Below are 18,106 nucleotides of genomic sequence, written 5' to 3'. Positions count from 1 at the left end.
CAGGCTCTAATTGTCATCTTAAGTGGTTCTAGCTTTAGCTGCTGAGGTGCTCAAGCCTGTAAGCATGGGTTTATTTAAAAAAAAAAAAGACTAAAATGCAGCTTTGGCCACAGTCAAAGCAACCACCACATATTGTAGGTAGAAAAGTAAGGGTTTTACCGAGTTTCCTGCCATAAGCACAGAGCCAACAGTCCAACAAAGCCATTGTGTGCTGCGCTCTGCCTGAGCTAAAACATCTCTCCAGCAGAACTACGAGACTTATTTCCAAAAGCGCAGCCAAATTCTTGAAACCTCTGATGAAGGGGTGGGTTGTCACATCGTAGCAGAGAATATTTTGCCTGCAGTGCTGCTGTTATTCATTTTTCACATCACACATATCGAGGTCAGCACACATTTTTTACATACAGCTGAAATTTTGGGTTGAGCCTCTTCGTTAGGCCATTTCTAGAAGATTACGAATCTTAGGTACAGAACAGCCTTTATCAAGCCTTAACCTCAGAGATACTGGCTGTTGTAGCCTTGCATTTAAAAGCAGATGAGAGAGGAGCAAAAACCTCTTTAAATCCCAGGTCTGCCTGTACAGGCAAACCACAATTGCTCTTGTAAAAAGGGTTTTGGACTTCGTTCGTCAGAGAACGCCTCCACAAAGGACGGCATGTAAAGGCCAGCTGGAGCAGGGGGAGGCATGACTGCAGTCCTCCGTTAAATTGAGGACACCAACAGGAAACTGCTCCCCCCTTTCTTTTCTCTTTTTTTTTTTTTTTTTAAATCAGGAAGGAAGCTTCATCTTCAGAAACAAGCATTCCCTGTGTAATCTCCCTGCTTGCCTGTCTCTAGGAGCGGGTCCAATTACTGAAATAAGCAACATGCACTTTTAAGACGTTAATCGTGTATTTACACTGTAACTCAAACTAGTAAATATTTCACATTTATAATTTTGATTTATGCAACAGGGCACAATGGCTGCTGTTAAGTAAATAAAACAATTTTCTCAAGATCTGTAATTATGGTTTTAGGATTTTAAAAAAAAAAAACAAAACCAAACCACTAAAAAAACCAGAAATTAAGCAACTGCCAGCAAATTCCATGCTTTTTACTTCTACTGAATATACAATGGCCTGACAAGGACAGAAACTACAGCTGTTAAACTGTCTTTAAACAAACATAGCTCTGCCTAACTCTTGCAATACGTACACTGCATAAAACAAGGCCACGATATGCAACCCTGAGATTATTACTTTACTGTAACAACCTGAGTTAGGATGGAGGTCAGCAGATCATCCCATGTTAAGTCTAACCTGCTTTGATTGCATAATTTTGAGCCGAAACATAAATGCAATTCTACCAGACCCAGAAAACGTGAGATACACATTTTCATTGCTCACATATGGTTAATGATTTATTATTTTGTATCAAAACTGCACGCCTATCTGACATAAAAAAAGAAAGTTAACAGAAAGTCAAAGTCATGCCATACACAAAGAGAAACACCTCCCTGCGGCCAAAGCATTGGGGGAGGGAAAATGCATTTTACGGAACTGCTACGTATTTTGTGTCACACTCAACAACTTTCACTCGGGTTGTTTAGAAGTGTGCTTAAAACCAGCTCTTCCTTCTTTAAAAGTAAAACATAAGTTTTAGATTAGAGAAGAATGACAACACAGATACAAAGGTTCTAAATCTAAATTAAGTTTTTCTAGTTGTAGGGTTTTTCTTTTCCTGAATGACAGCATTCGTGATAAAAACCAGAACACAGTAGTCCACAGCCCATCTCCATCATTTACTACTGTTCCTTGCAACTGCAGTCACCAAAAGCACATTTACAACTGGTATTTCAGAGATGAGGATTTGTTGTATTTTACTTTCAAAATTAGTTTTATGGAAGATGAAAAGTGTTTTAACAAAGTTTTACATTTGCACGTTACTCAATAGTGTTACAAAATGCAGTCCCATATGCAACCTCAGCAGTGAGCAACAGGTCATGCATGACAACTTTAATCTTCACTCACCAGTCCTTACCCTATTTTTAAAAAGAAAGCTAGTTTGGCAGATTGCATTTCTCAAAATCAGCATGTTATCGCAGAGTAGTATTACCATTATTTATACAGTATTCTTCATTTAGAAGACATCCTAGATAACACTTACTCCGTGCTGTTGCCTAACTTCAAAGTTTCCTGGGCTCCTAGTCTTAAGAAATTTATCACATGGGCACTGGAAACATATATTTACATTTAATTATAGGCAGCCTTTGTGTGACTGTATTGAGAATGTGGTGTGAAAAACCTGGCTTTTTTGGTGCATCAAGTAAAAGGTCTGTTTACTCCTAAAATATCTAGAAAAATAAGCAAATAAAATACCTAGGTAACAACACTGTTCCAGAGCATGAAAACTGCCCATAAATCAAGCCCTCTCACAGTATAATAAGCAGTAAAATTAAAAAAATAACATTACAATTTGACTGTGGACACCAATCATCTACATATCTGTCTTTATTAGCTAGTTAGGTTTTATTAATAATTTTACAGCTATGCCTCACCTCTGCTAGCAGTGCAAAAATTTACAAAGCATTAAAAAAAAAGTTGAATGGCTGAGCAAGATAGTTTTTGTAAATTCCCCATTCCCTTTACAAAAGGTGTTTGGGGGCAGACAGTCAGAATCCGTGGGTTATTCATCACTCACATTAAGCCACCTCCACTCAGCATATACACTCCCATCCTAGTAATTTCTCTTCTACCCAGCCACTCTCCAAACAAACAGGTGGCTCCTTCCAGTTTTTGTGTAGTACTTTAAAAAGCTGAATTGAGAGCTCTTAACAACAGGTAAAGCTGAAGAGAGTCCAGCTGCCTCTGCCCAAGGATCACCAGAACCAAAACAGCGGGGAAAGCAGAAGCTGTTCCTTCTGTTGCGTTGCTCCCAGACTGAATTATAAAGGGCGACATCTGGCTTCCCTGCCAACCAGAAAAATAAAACAAATCCAGCACATACTGAAGACAGAAAGCCTACATTTCTCCTATCACAGTGCTAAAAATGTTTCTCCAAGTTGAAATATGTGTTGGTAATACTCCTTGTCTTCACCTTGTGTCACCATACAGATTCCATGCAATGTGTTGCCAGCACCCAACAGCATTCAATACTTCCTGGTCTGATACTGATGCCTTTTATAAAAGAAACGCAACTTTCACACTAAAAAAAGAAATGAGATAAGAGGCCTACTTAAATGACTGTTAAACCAAGAAAGGATGGTCAACCTAAAGAGATCCTATAGTGCATCTGCCAACTGAACTAACACAGAGCCGGCAGCAGGTCTACCTGAGACAGCTGGAATGGTTCCTGACTCCAGCTTAGCTGGCATTGATGTCCCAGGCTGAAAATGACAGGGACTGAGGAGTGTAAGTACATTTTATCCAGGAAACTGCCTTTGCAGGCTGTAATCTCTGGCAGAGGCTGTCGCATACTCCTGGAGGTAGTAACTCTAACCAAATCCTCTGCTGAATACAAAAAAGACAATGCTATTTCTTACAACGCATCTTGTTATAGCGACATACCAAGGCACATCGTTTAGAAAAACTAGGAATCTCAATTTAAATTCACGTGCCATCACTGATAACAAATATCAAAATAGCAAATTAAAGTAGTACAAAACCATAAAAATGGAATGCCTCTTTACAACATTATGACTGATGATGATGATGATGAAGTGTAAAGGGACTTCAGATTCAATGATATATATATAAATGAGTGGCAGGTTCAGGAGAGACTATTCTGATCATTTTCCATGACCTACCACAACACACAGGCCACAGAACAGCTAAGCACGCTTACTTTCTAGATGCACATCAGTTCTTTCTTATTAAACCATGGGCTCAGAGCTGTGGAACCACTAATTTGTGAGAAACTTCTCCCTCCAGAGAAGAGCTAACTGGAAACAGCCCTGGGGCTGATGTAAGCATTAAGTACATAGGGAGTCTCTGTCCTTAGGTGGCTTGCCCAAGCCCATTAATTCTTTGTGTGTGTCCCCCATTTATATAAGCGATGTTTGCATGAAAGGGGAAAGCAGGTCAGCCTAGTCAGCTTGCTACCATCTGCTTTTATTCAGAGTTACTCAAGATCAGTGCCAGTGGGATCAGTGCCCATTTAGGGGGTTTATTGTGTGTGTTTATTTTTTGCTCTTTACAATGAAGGCAACGGCAATTACTGTAAGTTTGTAAAAGTGCATACAAATCATAATACACAATACAAAGCTGCTTCAGTCAGATCCTAGCGTGTTTACGAATCCTACATAGGCTGTGAGAAAGACTGCTTTGGCACAACAATTTGGATAGACTGGCGAGGAGCGTGTTAGTGTCCAGGAGATCTGAGACTGTATTTAATATTTGCTTATCAAGACCATACCCTGCTTGCAATGCACAGCAACTCCAGCTGATTCACCACCCCACGAGAATCTCACACAAAAGAAAAAGCATCACTTTCTAGCTTGGCCCCCAGACAGGCTCACAATAGGTGGATTTATACAACTGGAAACTGGAACTGGTAAAAAAATCAAAGGTAGATTGCCAAAGTGCAATTTAGGGCTCTCAGCTAGTACATACCAACTCTTACAAGTAGATATGTACAGCAAGAGGTACTCCTCTTAATGAGAATTCTGCCTTGAATATGCCTGGCCGCTAGAGACACAAGCTACAAAAAAATCCCAAACCAAACAAAAAAACCCCTCCAAACAACTGACCAACCATCACCCCCCACCCCCCTCAAACTGATGAAAAGGCAAAAAAAAGGGAAAATATGAAGAAATCCACATTGCAAGGATGAGGCAATGGTGCCGCATGCAACTTAGCAGAACCGCCTGGCAGCCTGGACTGCTTTGGTTCCAGCAGGTAGTCACAAGTGTTTGAAAAGCAAATGCAATTATGAGTTGATTTTTTTAAAAAGAAATTTTAATAAATTTGGAAGTAAAACCCTTCACATGATTAAGATATACTTAAGAACAGAAGATCCTCAGAACCCTCTGATGTCTGTGTGATGTGATACAGACAGCTGATGCTCAGCAGGCATGTATACTGGGCACCACATAATATTTTGAGGCCAAAAGGACATACAAACTGCAGAAGGTACATTGGATGCTTGATGTGGCAGTACCATGGGTTTTCAGCTTACCAGTATGAAAAAGGGACTAGTATCTCATTATTTGCACATTACAAGCCCTGTGTATGAGTGAAATACCACACTTAATTTTGTCACTGCCCTGAACTTCAGGTTTATGATATATAAAACACACTCTGAGGGATGCCATAGGGCACTGGATTAGATCACCTGCAATCCTTTAAAATCTAGGCTTGAAGAAGGAATCAGATGAGATTTCTGGATATTTACCTTGAGCCCCAGTAAATCTGAAAAAAGACAAGTAAAAATCCAAGTATTTGACACTCTGCATAGGAAGTAATCCTTTAAGTAGTGATCATGTCAGTTTGAGTAAGTTTTTCTTTCCCTTTCACCAGAAAAATCCCAACTGGTGCTGGAATTTCAGTGAAAATCCCTGCTACTCTGTACAGACCAAAGGAGAGATTTGGCACAGGAATACACCCTGAATCTCAGCAAAATAAGTGTACTTTAAACATAAAGATCTGATTAAAAGGGAGAAAGAAGCAACTGAGAACTGCTTCCACCTGCTCATGCGATGGGGCTATAGATACCTGCCTCACCTCCTGAACCTAAAACTGCTGAGCAGAAACAGTCCTTCAGCCTACACTGGAAGGTTTTCTGCTTTATTCTTTTTACTGTATGAAAAGTGAAAAATATCTTCTCTCCAAAGATTAACGATACACACATCCAACATGGAGCAGAGGTTGATTCTCATGTGGACTATACAAGGGAAACTTCAACATATACAAAGCTGTGCAGATTTCATGATGGGTGTACAGCATCATCTGTGGAGGCACCAAGGGAAGACTAAAAGCAGGAGTTTTCTGCCTTTGCACACACGTCCTGCAGCAAAAACCTCAGCACAAGGTCAGAGAAATGTCTTGATGACACTGCAGCAGTGAGAGAGCACTGTATCCCTCTGTGCCATTTAAGGAGACATGCAGTAAGAGGAAAATTAACTCTCAACTTCTTAGAAGTTGAAGAAAATTGTCAAGTGAATAAAAACCTAATGCATGTAGATCAGTAAGAAAAGGGCCAGGTAATAGGTGGTGTGGAACTGGACCACAGAGGAGAATGACTTCTATCTAAGCATGCCAGTCAGTAGGAAATCCTCAGACTGCAAGGCAGTAGGAGCCTGCTTGCTCCAGTTTTCCCAGCATAAACTGTTTTTTTTTTTTTTTCACTTTTCCATCTATTACTTATTAATTTCAATTAATTAAGATGCCTCAAAAAATCAAATGACATTGGAGGAGTCTAAAAACATACCAGGGAGATTTGTGCTTCACCCACTCTCTGAACTTGTTAGTAGTTCCTCTTGTTCACGCCTTTTGCACCAATAAGCAAGGGAAAGAAAGGTCTAGGAGACCAGAGGATCATTTCCCAGAAAGAGATCTTTTGGGAATGGGTGCAAGGATGTGCAGAGTCCCATGAAACCCACAGCAGTTCCTGGTGCTCAGTTTCTCAGGACCCAAAGCAGCAGAACACAGCCACAGCAGAAGGACATCATTATCTACAGTAACAATTCTACACAAGACTTTGCCTTAAGCCATGAAAAAAATCAAAATTCTGTTTTAATATTTTGGCTGAAAAAATAACTGAAATAACTCAGTAGGAAAAAAAGCAATAGATAGAAATAGCACTTCTTAACAGATAAATAATATTTACAAAAGTCAAGAAATTTGAAACTCCTGTTCCAAATGTACTGTAACACAGCTAAATACTGACTTACAGTAATTTAAACTAGAAAGTGTGGCTACTGAGGATTTTACATGGGGATGATATGCAAAATGAATTATTACTCAGATGCATGTTTTTTAATACATGGGCTATCTTGTAACTGCTATGGTCACGTGCAGAAAAAGCAAATGAAAAACTCTTTGAGAACTGGTTTTCTAAACCACTTGGAGCACCAAAAAGGCAATGATTACTTATAGAAAAGACAGCGTTTCTGTGGGAAACACAGCTTTGCATTTCCTGACTTGGCCGAATGTAAAATATATTAACTGAATTATGTTAATGAGCCATGTGATATCACAGGGAGGTAACTGTATAGGAAAACCAGAGACAAAACAGACCAGAAATAAGTGTTGTGAAGAAGCACTGAAAAACTTACATAAACTTCTACAGGACATTTGCCTGTGAAATGCCATAATTATAGCTAAGTGATTTCATTACTTCAATTTCCAAGATCTTCTCTGAGAAATTAGTTAAATTCATGGAGCAATGTAGGCTACGCAAAGTATTCCTACCTCGCAGGTTGTGGTGGAACTCTGTCTACAGACTGAAGGAATAGCTCTGTTTTGCTTCACTAGCTGCTGTTTTCAGGGTGGTATGGACAGTCTTTAGCAAAAGCCTTTAGTGAAATTCAGTCCAAAAAAGAAACAGCAGGATATGAAGGAGAAAGTAAACTTTGAGTAGAATAGTTAAGAGTTTGACCAAAACAGTTCCAGTTCCAAGAAAAAAATAAAGACCTTTAGCCTTATCCTAATCTTCTTCCTTCCTTGAAGCATCTGTTAGAGATTTGCCTCATGCCACAATAGTTTTAAGAAAAAATAACCCTAAACCTGACTCAGAGCAATTCCTGGCTGAAGAAGAGAGGCAAAGAAGTATTTAGTTACATCCATATTTTCAGTATTACAGTTTTCAATACAGCATAATGTCAATGTTAACACAGAAATAGCCCATTTTCAATACAGAACAGGGACTCTAGAAGCTTTATTTTTTTATACAGATTGTTTTAACGGTTTCTTGCCCTCTTATTCATTTATTGCACAGATCATCTCCTCCCATAAGCAATTGTGCAATCTCTATGTGGCAACAAAGCCAATTGCTTAGTGTCCCAATATTACTTTCCCATGTACTTATGGCTGCCTGAATATAATTCACTAGCTGGAGATAAAAAAGAATTACTATCATGAAGTTGTGCTCTCCAGGTCACATTTTGAGAGTCTGTGCTGTAGAAAAATAATTAAGTGAAGACACATCTATCTCTTGGTTCTGACCTGCTCATATTAAAGTTTAAAAATGCTCTGCAGTCAAGCATTGCCACCTGTTCTTTCGTTTTAATTCTGAATCTTGTTAATGTGAGCCTGAAAATGCTTGTATTCTGGAAATGTGTGCATTCACCAACCACAACAATTATTATCATATTAAATTTATGAACATATATGAAAGAATGGTACAAAGATTAAAGGGTATTGTAAAGCCAAAAATATATATGCATGTATATTATATACTACAAATACATGTTTTCAAACCACTGTCTCCACTATGTCTGGAGAAGGCACACATTTCAATTAATAATACATTCAGGCTTTATTTTCAGTTGTAACTTTCAGGAGACATTACCCTTTCAGGCATGATATTGTAACAGTCCTACTGAACTTCAACTTTCATTAGAAGACATCAATCAACTTTCTTTCAGTAAAAACATATGTTCACTGTAGACCACAAAAATTTTTTAAACAACAAAAGAAAGCTCTATCATATATATATTTATGACCATAGACAAAAGATAAATCAAATCTTGTCATGTATTTATCAATTAAATAAAAAAAAGCTTTTTTTTGCATCCAACTCTAAATCCAAAACAATTTCCCTTTTCTCCAAACACCCTGAATTCACACTTCATTTCAGGGCTCCAGATTTTCTAAGCTCTAATACCAATACAACCACTTACCCTTTAAATTCTGAAAAAATACCTAAATGATCCCGCCTCTGAAATACTTCTCCATTTTCAGGCAAGTACTCCTTGTCCCTTGCTATCTCAGTAAAGGCAATCAATTTGACATGAAGTTTTTTATAAACAGGGTGCTTTGAACTCACAGTAACAGATGTGCTCAATTTTAAAATGTATTTACTTAAACCCACATATACTTATCATGTTGCAAGTTTTAATTTTTCTTTCAAATGATTCTTATTAATTTTACCCTCAACTTTTTGACTTATGAGTTCGCTCCGGTGAAGCTTATAGAGACAAGACCTTCTGGTTAAAACTGACAGACAGTTGTTTCCATTTGCAAATCCTCTAGATTTTTATTGGCTCATTAAATATGTATACTTTGAATGAGATTTAAATTATCTTGGTATATAAATCATCATCTTTTTTTGTGCCTCTCAAAGAAAATTGACTGCTGCCATCTCGTGGTCAAACGTTTTCATCTGACACAGCGGTAGTTGGGCTGTGCCCAAATACCTTGTATTACAGTATAGGTAGATTATTTTTTTTAAAAGATAAATATTCCAGAAAACAACAGATTCGATAAAAAAAATAATGTACTCCATTTCCATCCCTCTCTAACACCCTACTCAATGATACAGGCTGGAAGTGCTGTCTTGTTAACACTTTGAGACAAAGTTGAGGTGTAAAAGCGTGAAGTTTTAGGAAGAATATTCCCTCCTTCCTCCTCCTCTCTGATGCTTAATAGGAAGCGTTGGGGAAGAAGAAGAAAAGGGAGATTTCTATAACCACTGTTAAGGAAGACTGCTTTTAAAGTTGAGAACAAGTTGATCCTGCAAGGCACATCATTCCCTTTTTGGCAATTTAGAGGTCACACTCAACTTATTAGAAATTCATTTTCCTTAGGCAATTTGGATTTTCTGAACACCAGAGGAAACATACTGTTCTTCCTATTAGAAAAAATCATTGCAATATTAAATATGAGTTAACTCCAATTTTTTAATGAATTAAGTCTTTATTTACCAACTTTAAAACCACGTGTTGATAAATGTCCCTACAGCAAAACATATACATGCACTGTGGTGTGCCACTTCAGTTATGTATGCTTTACCACTAATCATCCATAGAAGTGAAGTTTTAGATTACTCATAACTTTCTTCATATGTAAACCATGGGTTTGAAATTAGGTTCCAAGTCCCATGACCAATAATATTGGCCTAGGGCTTTTCTTGCCACTTATAAATAGCTGAAACAAAATAATTCCATCAGAATTATAATTCGATTAGATGTTTTAAAAACAAATAAATGGAAGAAGTTCAAAGAATTACTTTAAAAAGGGCTTGAAGGAAGAATTTGTCTATACTAGGGTGCAGCAATTATAATTGCATATATGGCAGACATGCAGGTTTTTAGATTTCTGTTCTTAGCACGTAAGATTAAAACTGCTCCATATCTCACTCTACCACCTCCACAAACTTATTATCTGTTAAGACAATTAAATATGGCAGTAATATGCAGAGTTTATGTTATTCCAACATTGACTTGAACTACAATAAACAAAAAATATTCCCTCCCTCTCATGCAATATCTTAAGACTTTTAACAAACACTGTTAAGTAATCTCCAAAAGTAGCGTGGTTATGCATAGCTAATACATAGTGTCCTTCACAAAAGAAAATCACTATCTGTCACACACTAGCCTGAAGCCCATCGCAAACCAGGCCATTTTAAAACTGAAAATACCTATTTTTTCCCCCCACATTTGCATGATCTTAGCTTTCTATTATCTTTCAGTTCTCCTCTAGTACTCCTGTATTTTCTCATGCATATGAACCACTGCCATCTATCACAACATTATGAATATTTTGTTTGCTGAACAGCATTCTATAAAGCAATTAAGATTCAGCTGACTACATGATATGCACATTGTAATGCTCTTGGCAAATAAAAATTTAAATAAATACTTAATCGCAAGGATTCTGATGACTTACATACAGAAACATTTCCCATCCTTTCAGTGCACCCCAACAATATCGTAACTACATACAACACAGATTTATACACACTATACAAGAACGTTTGGAAATTTTGGAAATGTGGTAGTAATGAATAGAAAATTTAAGAAAATTGGAACTTTATTATACATGAGTATACAACAACATTTAAAAGTGATGTGCTTAACTGAAATAACCATGTTCGCTTATTGACATTGATTTACCTTCTTGTTGCATCTCTTCAGACTTCCTCCTGACATGAATAACTCGGGGTCTCACAGTCTCAACTTGTGCAGCTCCTCGGTTTTCCTCCTACGTATCATACATTAAAATCATATTACAAATCTGACTTTTGATGTAAAAGTACAGTAAAATTATGTGGAGTTTCAAGAAACATCCAAAGAGGTTTTTAAAGATTCATTAAAGGATATGCACTCGTTCTGCTTCCTTTTGACTTCAAAAGAATTCAGATCTGAATTAGCCTATTGCAATGCTATTTCCTCTAGACAAACATCCTGGGAGCAGTAGGTATGGCAAAGTGCCATTTAGACCTGAAGACACATGAGACCCTCAATTTCTACTCAAAGCATGTGGCAAAAAGAACGTAAGATTTCACTGGCTTTCTTCAATACTCAGGACTTCTCCCTAGGTGTTATCCTCCTGAGTAAAAAGGGAAAGTTGAAAGGGAAAAGAAAAATAAAAATTTCAGCATACAGGTTGCAAAACTCATGTCAAGTACAAAATTTATTTCCTTGACCATGTTTTTAAAACCATTTTCCAGTCTTCCTGAAATTCTCTTCAGGACCTAGGTCTGCAACAATGCCTATGGGAAAACAGTTTCTTAGAAGCAACAAACTGCATGTTAAAAAGGGAGACATCATATTTGTTAAGTATGCTTCTTGTCTTATGCATTAACTGGAACAGGAATTGGGCCCAAGGACATTCCACTACAGGTAGATGGGAAACATGAAAAGTGCAACGCGTAGACCTAGACCTAGAAGAATTAAGCATTCTCTAAGAAAAATAAATTTGATTTCATCAATTATTCTGTTGATCCCACAGATGAATATGAGGGTTTTTAATGAAGATTCTTAAAGAAGGAGGAACGTGAGAAAGATCATAAATGTTTGCATATCACACAGCATTTGGAGCTTACAGACAGAATTGCTGTATGAGTTTTGTGAAAATTATATGCCCTGAGAAGCAACGGCACAGGTATTCTCTTGAAGACCTGATGACGAAGCACCAGTGGTATTTTGCTCCCCAAAAGCTAAAAAAGAAGAAAAGGAAAGCATGCTTCGGTTCTGCGAGAGAAACCCTCCGCTATTGTAGAGGCCACAAGTGAAATAAGCAGCCAAAAATACAGACAGACAGAAGAAAATTTTTATGTCTGGCAAACAATAAGCACGGCACCAACTACGCAATCAGGGCTTCCCATTTCTTTCAGCTAACAACTGTTTCCTACAATAAGAGGAATCTTGACAGTAATGATATTGCTTCTCATGTACTTAATGATCATTTAAGCCAGTGTTGCAAAAATCAGGAGGAACAAAAAGAGAAGCCATTCAGTCACTGTCTTTTCCTCAATGGCTGCATGGACTTGTTTACACTCCCCAGTGAACAAAGCGTAGAGAGGCCTACACTAGTAGTTAGCATGTCATCTCTAACAAGCATCAACACAATCTCACTAGTGCAGCATAAGCTGTTGAAAGTGAATATGCATGCGTCTGAGATCAAGCTGGTATTTCCAAAAGGCACTACGTGCATGGATAGGCCAGTTAGGATTGGCACTAACTTGGGCAACTCTATGCATCTTGATGTTGACCAACTCTGTTCATCATTTAAAGCTGACAAGATGATTTTCTGAAAGCAGGAAGGTCTCATGGAAGTGTGATCCAAGGCCACCAATGTTGCAGAACATTAAATGTAAGCAGCCTAACAGTAGACTCATGAGTCCATTTGAAGTGATTTTTTGTTTAAGACAAACCAAAAACCAGTTTAAACTGAACTGAGGTGCTAACAGAAGTTGAGAGATAATACATAGATTCATAACCTACAATTATGCATTCCTGGAAGATTAAAAAACCATGTCTTTTGAAATACTAAAAATGAAAGCTAATGAGAATACCAAAGTGACAATCCCACTTAAAAAATGTTGATTGTATAAAACCATTCACACTTATATAAGAATATTATGAAAATACTTTGCAACTAACTAGATATCTAAGATTTTAATGATGCACTTGGGACGTCAGTTATTTAGATTTACCATCTTTTAAGTGTCTTGTCACAGAAATATGACTTTCAGTGTTCATGTCCCTCCCATGATCAAAATGATTTATCTGGAATAGAGCCCAGATTCCTCCTAGTCATCTCTTGCTTCTTAGAGCTAAGAGCACAGAGGCAAAGCGGCCACAAATAACAGTTAATTCCTGTATCGTGGCACAAGAATGGACAGAAGAGGTCAAACTGAAGATGCATTCAGTCTGGCATTCTGTCTAACAGTGGCTAAAAGCATATATAAATCTCACAAAAATCCAATGCCAGAAATGGAGGAGCAGCCAAAGAATTTGGGTAGATAAGAAAATTCCTGTATGACTTAAGCCATTAATTTTGGAGTGAGTGACCACACAGACATCACTCTTCATGACTAAAAGAAGGCATTTGCCCCTGCCCTACATGAAAAGACAAGGCTCTTTCTATTGGTCAGAATCTGATCCACACACCCATGGCAAGGAGCAAACAAGTGGTTTGTATATGGTAGTTCCACACTGCTGCCCACAACCTCTCTGAAATGAGGATCCTGTTCCGACAGATTAACCAAATCACCCAAGCTTTGCCATAACAAGTCCTAACATCCAGGAGGATCGTTCCCACCTAAATCAGAACAAAGCTCTACCAAACCCAAGGCCCAGCTGGATGCCATCTGAAATACTGTGTATTTCCTCTGGCCTCTCAGAAAACACCATGAAAAGCCTACTTTTGCTCCTAAATGGATCTTCTTGCTTTGTATGTAGCTGATACAGTTTCATTTCAATGAAGGCAAAACACTGCCTAGAGATGAAAAACAAGATGTGGAACAACTGATATGAGAGTCGGTGACTAACTTGGGAGGAAATCTTTTAAGAAGTTTAAAGGGATTATCATCTTAAATATTGCATAGAATGAATCATTCTGAAAGTCCGAGTATCTCTTGCTCTCTTAGCTGATACTGTGTTACCACAAAATCTATTTTCTACAGGCAGGTGACATAGCAAAGCCAGCCGTAGATCTGAATACAGATGCCATCCCTATTTGAAACTAGGGGAAAGGTTCACCATTGTTCCATGGTAGATAGGTGCTGTCAAAACAAGCTTTCAAATCATCTGGTACAGGGATTTTTTTTATTTAGTTTTTTTTTTCCCCAGAGAAGGATGTACAGATCTAGTAGAGAATCTTACAGAGCATGGCTTTGCCCCAGCCAGGATAGACTTTTACTGTGGTTATCACTTAAAGGTACGGTCATGTCATAGAAAAGCTAAAAATTTAGCTCATGAGAAACGGTGATTTAGAGTCTTACATCAGGAATACCCAAGTACAGGAAGAGATTATTTTGTTTGGGGGAAAAAACCAAAACAAACAAAATCACACAAAGAAAGTTCAGGGTTGGTTTGGAGGGACAGTGAGTTTTATATGTCAGCAGGCAAAAAAATCTACACTAAGGGTTCAGATGCAAGAAAAAGTTTCTAAAGATAAGATAGTATGTAACTATCTGTATATTTTCTATGAAAGACAGTAGGTCAGATCACCTTACATTTCTTGCATAGGTAAGACCACGTACACGTGTTATCTTACACATGGTACATTATCATATGCCTGTACCCAGGTAAAGAAAAATCTATCCTGACTCCAGAGCATGAGATGCAGGTATCACTGTGCTCTTTGTCACAGCCAATGGTGCTAAAAGAAGGAAACATGTTTTATCCTCTCTGTCCCTTTTACTTTCGGCTGGTGAAACGATAGCAAGGATATGAGCTTCACCCCAACTGATAGAGTGGTTTAACAGAATCCAGTCTTGCCTGTGAAAAATAGTTCCAAGAAATAATATGTTCCAGTGATCTCAAAATGAAAGAAGTATAACATTTAAAATCCTCTTTGAGGATGTAACACATCACTTCAGATGACATAATTAAGAACTGCTCAGACACCAATGGCACAACACATATCAAGGCTCAAAAACATAAAACCAAAGACAGGTCAATGTAAGATACTTTAGGTTATTTTTAATATAGAACATCAGGGAAGGACAGAATGCATCCATGAACATAGCAATCATTATAAGTATATTATTACTTTCAAACATACTGTGAAACTTAACATATTAAAGAGCAATCTGCTACCTCATTTTTAGCTTTTGCCACTCGCTGTTCAAATCTATCTTTAGTTAGAGAGTAAACCATCATCTCTAGGTAACAGCACATACTAATAAAGTAGCAACAGATTAACTGTATAGGTTTCAAGCAGAGATCAATAGGATCTTCCTCCATCTTCAAGTATTCTGAGGTACATCATCATTACCGCATTTCCAACCCTGCCCCTACGAGGACAAATGAAGCTCCTGAAATGCTGAATCAGTGGGGTACAATTGGTGAGGCCAAACCTCTACTGTCACTTCCTCTCCCATATATCCATCATGTTATTCTTGAGTATTTGAAGCATTGTGCCCCTAAAACATTGGAATGCCTTATCTGAACTGAGTATGAATAGTATTCAATCCTGTGAGACCAGTGAAGCTGTGAGGAAGTGCAGAAAAGGTAAAAGAGAAGGTCTGAGCCTAACAGAAAGCATACTGTAAGGATTCCATCACAGTAAAACCAATCATTTTTACTACATACATGTACTTTTGACTTCAGTTTCTCAGCTGAATGTGTCATTTTAAAGGCACCACTTCTGTGCCGTCAGTCACCATAGCGAAACAGGAAAATTTATTTTCCTAGGTTTCAGTTTGCAATTTCTGACCAGTCACAGAAAAGATCTTTTGAGTTTACCTGGGACAGATCCTCTGAGAGAGACATCACTCTGCAGCTTGGCTGGGCTGCTTGCAGAACAGGATCTGAAACTGGTTGAGATTCCAGTTCAGCCATACGCATTGGACCACGACTTGTATCTCCATCTCCAAGAATTTCTGCTGAGACAGAAAAATAAAGATAAAATTCCTTGATGAGTTTGAGCAGTAATCTCCCAGTTAACTCATGTGGCAGGATGTGAAGTCTCTCAAGATTCAACAATGGGACATGCAATGTTAAAGAGAATTATTTCCGTCTTACATGGCTCACTGTATATCCCTTAAATTGTTATTGTGGGGAAAAAACAAATAAGAAATACATGTCTGCGGAAATTGAAATAAGTAAGTCAATTTTATCATCCATACATTTCTAACACGGCAAACTTTTGTCCTGGTTTCAGCTCAAGAACTAGCTGAGTATCAGCTTTGGTTGATGAGCAATTGTGCTGTGCATCACTTGTTTTATATATTCTTTTATTATTACTCTCTTCCTTTTCCATCCTGTTAAACTGTCTTTATCTCAACCCACAAGTTTTACTTCTTTTCCCCCCCGATTCTCTCCCCCATCCCACTGCGGGGGGAAGTGAGCAAACAGCTGTGTGGTTGTTTTAGCTGCTTGCTGGGTTAAACCATGACAATTTATGGTAGCTTCAGAGTTGTATAGCTCAGGTGCTTAATGAGCTTTATACCACGTATCGGAAAGAGACTGGAAAGGCTTCTTCATGAAAATGTTTCACTGTTGTGTGAGTGAAAAGAAACCTGTATATAGTCTTTTTTAAAGGGCTAATTTGCTATATAATCCAGCATTTATCATGCTTTTGCAGCCTGCAAGTGTGTAAAGCATCTTTATGAAAAATGTACTGATAGCTCATGAACTAACTTTAGCCTTCTGCTATCATACAGAGCCAGAGAATGAATTTTAAGCCTAATTAACTATAATTATTGCTTAATTAACTGCAATTATTGTTCACTTTAAGACTACATGTGCCACATTTCATTTGCATGTTGGGTTTTATATCCATGACTTTAAGCACTGAAAACAAGGATTTATAAATGAAAGACTGATCATCAAGATGCTGTTATATACCTACATAAGAAACACGTTCTCCATCCTACAGACATCATGTTGCCATAATACAAATAAAAACTGGTCACAAAACTGAAGACAGCCATAGACACACAATCTCCAGAATTCTTACAGATTCTTACTCATTCTGACAGAGAAACTGAGTATCCACAGCAAGGTTATACGTACTGAGATATACACCCTGAAATACATTAATTTTTACACCTATTGGTATAATTATTATTTAATTTTACCCCTAAAAATAATTCTGAAATAAAATGACAGGCCTGCATTGTAATTGTTGGGGCTACCAGGAAAAAGCACTTCGCCCTGATTTGCAATAGACTGAAAGACATGCAATCTCACATACCAGTGGATGGACACAAAAGATTTGGAAGAAAAGTGGAAACATTCTCAGATCATTCCTTCTCTCCTTCCACCTCCCCCAAGAACAGATTGTTTCCTTTTCAGTGTTTACTTTGCTATCAAAAGGAGTTGCAAACAAGATTTCGTGTTTGTCCCTGACATGAAAACACTCCTGTCTTGAAAGTAGATCCTAGGTGTTACACAATGTTGTTTCCTTAGCAGTGTCAATGAATGCTGTGCTGTGTGTTCAGAGGTGGGGAGAGAGGGAAGGTAAGTTAAAAATCATCAGAATGTCACAGAACACAGGCCAGGATTATTAAAGATTACGTAAAAGCACAGGGCATTCCCCTATGGTAGTTAGTCCAGGGCACTTGCTTCCTCTAAAAAAAATACTACAACAGAAACAATACTACAAGATTTAGAGAGATGAGCATAAAAATTACTAGAGAAACACACTGCTTCTAGATTATCATCACATGCAGGAGTTGGTTTTGAAAAGTGTTGGATATTTACAAGACAGACAAAGGGCATCCTAATTTAAATAAATTTTAAAAAATAGATACAAAGGAGATACAAACATGTTATGCCAGATACAGCTACGGACAGTCTGGGTAAGAAGGAAACAGCCCTAGTAAACAGTTTTCCCATTAACGCGCATCTTCTGACTCTCTGTATGGTCCTGAGCACTGTAGAGACTTACCACAGATTGACCTAGATCACTAATTTATTCCTACATCCCACTATTCTTAATGCTGACTGTCCTTCAACAACACAGCGTTAAATGAGTGATTCAGAAAAATATTTTATGCCAGGGAGCCT

General features: G+C 37.9%; 1 protein-coding gene across 6 annotated transcripts in view; it reads right to left on the bottom strand.

Moving 5' to 3' along the window:
* KIAA0586 (KIAA0586 ortholog) overlaps positions 1-18,106 on the bottom strand; it is a 75,711-nt gene that overhangs the window by 13,875 nt on the left and 43,730 nt on the right. For 4 of the 6 annotated variants that reach the window (XR_012835526.1, XM_075753299.1, XM_075753297.1 and 1 more), the window contains exons 29-30: positions 15,839-15,978; positions 11,036-11,123 (exon numbers count right to left, since the gene is read on the bottom strand). Coding sequence is in view for 5 of the 6 variants with exons in the window: in XM_075753299.1 (XP_075609414.1) it covers positions 11,036-11,123; positions 15,839-15,978 (228 nt within the window). In the remaining variant the exon portion in view is untranslated. The remainder of the gene's footprint in view (positions 1-11,035; positions 11,124-15,838; positions 15,979-18,106) is intronic. The other 2 variants (XM_075753300.1, XM_075753298.1) reach the window with 1 other exon arrangement.

Source organism: Balearica regulorum, chromosome 5 (assembly GCF_011004875.1).
Source record: "Balearica regulorum gibbericeps isolate bBalReg1 chromosome 5, bBalReg1.pri, whole genome shotgun sequence".
In the NCBI taxonomy this organism is placed as follows: domain Eukaryota; kingdom Metazoa; phylum Chordata; class Aves; order Gruiformes; family Gruidae; genus Balearica; species Balearica regulorum.
Note: the sequence above shows the minus strand (reverse complement) of the source record. Positions and strands in the feature narration are given on the sequence as shown.